Source organism: Crocodylus porosus, unplaced genomic scaffold, assembly GCF_001723895.1.
Source record: "Crocodylus porosus isolate Cpor-Errol unplaced genomic scaffold, CroPor_comp1, whole genome shotgun sequence".
Classification (NCBI taxonomy): domain Eukaryota; kingdom Metazoa; phylum Chordata; order Crocodylia; family Crocodylidae; genus Crocodylus; species Crocodylus porosus.
The window spans coordinates 14,034,887-14,041,407 of record NW_017728911.1 but is presented as its reverse complement, the minus strand read 5'-3'; the positions used below and the strand labels follow the sequence as shown (position 1 = coordinate 14,041,407).

General features: G+C 42.2%; 1 protein-coding gene across 2 annotated transcripts in view; it reads right to left on the bottom strand.

Moving 5' to 3' along the window:
- THSD4 (thrombospondin type 1 domain containing 4) overlaps nucleotides 1–6,521 on the bottom strand; it is a 639,363-nt gene that overhangs the window by 61,426 nt on the left and 571,416 nt on the right. For both annotated transcript variants that reach the window (XM_019533460.1, XM_019533461.1), the window contains one exon: nucleotides 5,499–5,672. In XM_019533460.1, coding sequence (XP_019389005.1) covers nucleotides 5,499–5,672 — 174 coding nt within the window. The remainder of the gene's footprint in view (nucleotides 1–5,498; nucleotides 5,673–6,521) is intronic.

Here is a 6,521-nt window from a genome sequence, read left to right as displayed (position 1 = left end):
TTCCTGCCAAGGCAGGGGGTTGGACTAGATGATCTACCTAGGTCCCTTCCGACTCTAGCTACTATGAAACTATGAAACTATGTAGACCTCCCCCTCCCCGCCACCGCACTCCTACGGGATGCTCCATCCATTCCACCATTGTAGCATTCACAAGCCATGCCTGGTACCTTGAGGTATGTAGAAAAAACGTTTAAAGCTGTGTCTTTGGCCAAATCGGTGATTCTCCGAATCAGCATTGAATCTTCAGATTCTGCTTCAGCCAAATCGTATGGGGACAATGATCTGAATCAATTAATCAAATCACTGTCCCTGAATCAGGCCGAATCTAAATCTGAAACTAATATGGCCCATTTTGCACACCCCTATTTCTTGGGCTATCTTCCTTTCTTGTATGGTCTTGGTACCTTCATTATCAGATCCCTCCTACTACAGTAAACAATGACAGCTAGTCTATATCAGTGCACACAGGAAATGAATGCAGAGATGTTAATGCACAGTATGGAACCAGATGGAACCTGCAACACCCATGTAAAAGATGATTGGTATGAGCAAACAATCAAATTAAAGCTGATCCATAGTAACTGGTCATGTGCCTGTACTTACCCCACAGTAAGTGAAAACAATTCTGTGGCAATTTTGGTCTAGTTTCATTTTGGTGTAAACTTCTTCAGTTTAATGTTCATATACTGCAGCTTTACTGCAAATAGTTACCATGTATCAGCTGCAAGTCCTCATCCACTGTTAACTCACTTTGATTTGATGGTTTATCTGGATTCAGTGTTGTAAGAAAGTAAGCCAAGAGACTGTGAAGACATGAAGACGCACAGACAGACAAATGGCTAGTTAGGGACAGAAGGCAGACAGAGAATAGGTTGGGAAGAAGTTATAAACATGTTTCCAAAAAAGTGATATACAATATAAGACTTCTGTTCACCCATATAAGGTAGAAGGTCTTAATTATAACTTTGAAAAAGGTATTTTTCCACTCTGAACCAGGGATTACTGTATTCTATAACTACAGACATTAGTACAAATAACTATGTGTCAATGTCTCCTTTGTATTCAGAATACCAGCCTGAATCCAGATTAATTTTCCTTGTTCAATTTGTATTAGTTATTACATACCTTAAATAGGGAATATATTGCAATTACATGATAGCTTGAAGGTCACTTTAGTTGGTCCGTAAATATAGTACCTCTATGATGTACTAAAATGTTTTTCTATAACCCTTCCAGTAGTCAGACATATAGATCTTTACTTTTCTATGGGACAGATGTGGACATACCTGTCAGTCTCTCTGTCAACACACATAATTCTACACAAATTTATCTCACAAATTTTGAACAGGTTTTAGCATTTAACATCTTAATCTAGTTCTGAACCCATGTGGCTACCATATTTTTTGATGTTACTCTATTATCTGCATTGGGTAACCAAATCTACGTAGTGAACATGCACCACATTTAAAATAAAATGATGGAGAATGAGACATAAGGCTTTGGTTACACACACACACACACACACACACACGACAAATGAAAGCACTACCTCCAAGAATAATATACAAGCATTGCCCGGCAGATTCACAACAGGCTTCTGGAGACAGGTCTTCTACTTATTTGGTACACAAATATCTATACATGTGGCTAAATACGTTCAGAAAAATAAAGTAAAAATTTTGACCCAGTGCTATAATGAAACTGAACACAACCATTTTAAGGTTCCAAAGGTCTGAAAGGTTACGATGAGTTCTTTCACTTCTGATTTCCTGCCATGACTAGACGTGCCAAAATACAATGAAAAAGGCTGTCCTGTGATATCTACAGCTGGGTTTCAGAACGGACATTTATTAAATCTCAGAAAGCAAGTTTGTTCTTGTGAGATTTCAACACAGTTTTACAAATTCAGGAGGCCTAAATTAGCTTTATACAAGTATTTATACTTTTGGCTTCTTACCTGAACCATTTGTAAGCTTCCCATCAATTACTTATGGCTTGGCCTACAATTGTTTTTAAACAACTGTTTTGGGAAATTAGAATTAAAAATACAACTCCTATATAATATGGAAATACCCATTTCCATTCCATTCTAAGATTCTTCTGAAGCATCTTTAACTCAAAATATGCCCCATGGGAATAATACAGAAGCAATTAAACCCCACAGTAATAGCTAATAGACAAAAATAAAATTGGTGGCCAAAGGACCACATTTGCAAAGATACTAAGCTCCCAGTGATTGCAACTAAAATTGTGATTGATCAATACCTTGGAAATCCTTATGCAGGTATCAATTATTAAGGATCCAAGTTTGAAAATTTTGGCTCATGATCTTTTTTTCCCTACTTCATGGAGAAAAAGAACCCTATTCTTGACAAGAATCAAACTTTAATAACACACTCCGGGCAAAGCTGCTGGAGATTATGCCAGACACAGTAGCAGACATTTGGAAATCATTAATTTTCTCACTTACATAATTTTAAAAAGGTAATGAAAAACATTATTTTCCAACTTAAAATGTTCACATTAGAAAAAAAGCCATTCCCCCCCATAGAGACTCTTTTATTTCTAAGCTCTCATTTAACATACATGAAGACAACAACATTCTAGATTCAGAAGCTTTTGTCTTGCCTTCAGAAAAATTTTTAGAAATATAGCAACTATAAAAAAATTACATCATATGTTTACGCCTTTAGATAACAAAAAAGCTGAGTTTGGAGAACTAAAAAGAGAGGGCTAGGTCCTCAGTTTATATAGATGTGCTTTCTTGAACTTGGATTTACACCACGTGAGAATCTGGACAAGCACGTTCTGGGAAGGTTATTTAGACTTTACTATCTTTGTTGCAAAATGTTTTTTCCCACTATTATGTACAAGTGATCACTTCAATAATATTTTACAAGGAACCCACCTCTACTGATTAGACATATAAACATCAAAAGTCACTTTATGGTTTACAACATGGCAATAAGATACATACACTTTAGCTGTTAACTTCTCAGGTATTACACATGAAAATTTACATTAACAGTATCCTAAGTGAACAACAAATTCCTCTTGAAGTTTAAATATTCTATGATGTAATAAAGCATTCTCCTAAAAAATTGTCTTGAAAATTAATTGTGTCAAAACTACAGACTTTTTATTCTATAACTCCAGCTTTCCTAAGCTATAGAAATATTAAGAGAACCTTTCTGACCTTCACAGGGGTAGATTCCTGTGTTTTCATAGGAACCTGTGACAGGGGGCCATCTTGGGGCTGGATCTCATGTCAGCCCGCCCATCTAAGTAGGGCAGTCTGCCCAGTCTCATCTGCCACAACCTGCTGGTCCCAAAACAGTGTAGAAGTGCAGGAGGATGCCCATTTTATGCCCCAATGCCAGGGGGCTCTATCCACAGCTCCATACTGCCCCTACACCATGGCTCATACCTCACAGATGACATGCAAAACAAGTTCTTAATCTTTGGCCCAAACTCAGCCTCACCACATCTAAGGACTTACCGGGGTCTTGGCCTCTGGCGCAATTGTGGCCTCAGGCACCCATAGACTTATGTTGGCCTATCTGCCCCCTCTCTGGGGCTTCAACTTATGCCCTCCTGCTAGGACCTTCCACCTATGCCCTCTCACTAGGGCCTTCCAGATAACTATTACACATCTGGCTTAAGGCCAGGCCAAACTCAGTCCCGTGCTGGGCCTATAGCACTCTGCCCTTCGCTGGGCCACATACATACTGTCCCTTCTCACTGGGGCCTCTTACACTCTGTCCTCTCTCACTGGGCCTCTTTCATACCACCATACCCAGGGCCACACTCAACCTGCCCTTGCTCCCCAAGTGACTCCCTTGGGCTTAACTACTTTCATTCTGCCCAGTGCACATGCAGCCCTTTAGGTGGCTTGAGCTTCCCTACTCTATGTGGCACTAGCCTTGTGCCTTACATTGGGCTGACTCTGCCCCTAGCCCCTCATTGAGCCTTTTGGTCCCCCTTTCCAGAGACTACTGGGCTCCTGTGCCCCCCTCCTCCCCCCGTGGGACTCAGGCATCATGCTGACTTACCTGCCCCATCCTGTCCCCTCACTGGGACCACTCTATCTGCCCCCTAACTGGGGCCTCTGGGGTCTCCTACCTAGGTGTCCACAGACATGCCTGGCCCCCATGCCTATCCCTAGACTCAGGTATCCCACCAGGATGTGGGGGCTGGGGTTTTAGCCCTTTTACAGGGGAGGCAACTTGCCTGGAACTCCCACGCCACAGGGTGCAGTTTTCGGTCATACCCAGGATGATGCACACCTACCTGCCCTGGTCTCCTCCCTACTGGGCTACTTGTTGTTCCTGGGCTGCTGCTGGCTGCCTCTCACTAGCCCAATTCTCTGGACCCTCCTTGGACGCCTCCTTCATTTCAGCCTGCTGTCTCACTGAGCCTTTCCTCCCCTAGACAGTGAAGTCCCCACCATTGAGGGGACCTTCAGCTTCCTTAGGCTCTGGCCCTGCCTCCAGGCCAGTCAGGGTGCCAGATAGCTCCTCATGGCTCAGGCTTGCCCCTCACATTGGGCTTCATTGCTCTTCGCCCTTCTGGCCCTGGCCCTCTTGCATTTGCCAGTCAGGGTGCTCTGGTCCCAGAAGTACAGCAGCTGACCTCCTTGCGCAGCAGAAGTCACCTCCTGGGCTGCACTATACAGTCATTACCCCAAATTGGACTGGCCTAGCATCCCAGCAATGCTACAAAAACTTTGGGGCAGTATCTGGATCTAAACATTGGGGCTCAGGCCTATCACAGGCAGAAAGATAAATCTCAACACAACCAGTTGTCAACAAGTTCAGAGTCAGATATGATTCCAGATTTGAATCCATAGATTTAGACCCACGCTTGTGTCTTCCGTATGACCTTTTGAATCTAAGGGCCCCTCTACACATTACCTTTATCATGCAACTACCAAATTAATTGCACAGTTAATTTAGACCAGCTACATATGCAAATTAACAATCATGCTATAAAAAGGTCCAACGAGCTATAAAGTTATTGCTCAAAAATGCTTACCAATGTTATAGCTGGTTGCCATCCAACTTTAATTTACATGTGTAGCAGGGTCTGCCCCAACTGTGAGGGTGCATCATGAGCAGCCAGGGCTGGGAGTATCACCGCCAAAGGAATTCTCAGCCCTGGCAGTGCCAGGCAGCTGTGATCTCCCAGGCCCAGTCAGCTCCCCCTGCACTGGCAATAAGGCACAATGGGATCTAATTTATGATCCCACAATCACAACTCCTACCACTGCATGCGTGTCATGGCAGGGGGCTTAATTGTATGGATTGCGCATTAGATCTCATTGTACCTTTACTTGCATATGTAGAGAGGCCCTAAACCAGCCTGGATCCAGTTCTTTTTTTTTTATATGTACATTCATGTTTGCTCTTTTTCTGACCAATCTTTTAAATTCTGATATAGTTCAGTTGCTTTAGGAGGCACAGATTAGACACACACAAGAAAGTAATGAAAAGCCTTACCCTGTCACTCCATTCTGTGAGGAACCAGCTCTTTGCACAGGGCCCCATGTCGCAGTTCTCAATATCACTAGGCCGTAGTTTCATGTTACACTCCTCATCATCAACAATGTCTCCAAGATTGCTGACACACTTTACATCTCGGGTCCTCTGCCCCACTCCACATGGGACTGAACACTGTAACAAAAGGAAGTTTGTTAGAACTGCATTAAACCATTAGTCATGGTCTTATTTTTTCAAGCTAGAGGTCTATTCACTCCTGATATCATAGGTAGGAAAGAAAATGACCAGAAGAAATCCTCTAAATTGCTGAGGAAAGGGGGCAATTGCAGTCATTCTATAGATCTGAAGCTCAGCCAGGTGCATTTGTGAGTGTGGCAAGATAAAATGTAAGGTGATGTATGCTCTCCCCTTCTATAGATATGAAAGGTCTAACCATAGCAGGACCATGGTGGTTCTACTGTACTGCAGAACCCCTGCTGCAGCAGTGTAGTTTTACACAGTGGTTCCTACAGAAGCACCACTCTTTATTCCCCTATCTAATTAAACAGAAAAGTTATAAAACTATCCAGAAGGATGTGCAACTGCAGAACTAATGCTATTTCTTCAGTCATGCTCGTGAGTTATGTCTATGGGCAGGGAATAAGGTAAAATAAATTCAAAGGAGTGCAGCTTCAAAATGTGTGCCCTAAAACATAAAATGCTCAGACATGGTTCTGCTCTGCTAGTGCGCTCCTCTCACCACCCAGGCACAGCATGAAAACAGAAAAACAAAAAAGTGTAGAAGATGATCATGAAATTAGAAATCATAATACAGATGTACAGTAAAAAAAAACTAATTAAAGTTGAAGAGGCAGCCTTATTGTAAGTGCTTGACTACAACTTCATATTCTCCCAACAGAGATTTTTCAATGTAATTATTACATACATTAATGCAAATTAATAGTTCCTACAGCAACTTACCTCACTATTTTCCTATCTAATGGGATGGGAAAGCCATAAAACTATCTAGAATGGGAGCGGGCA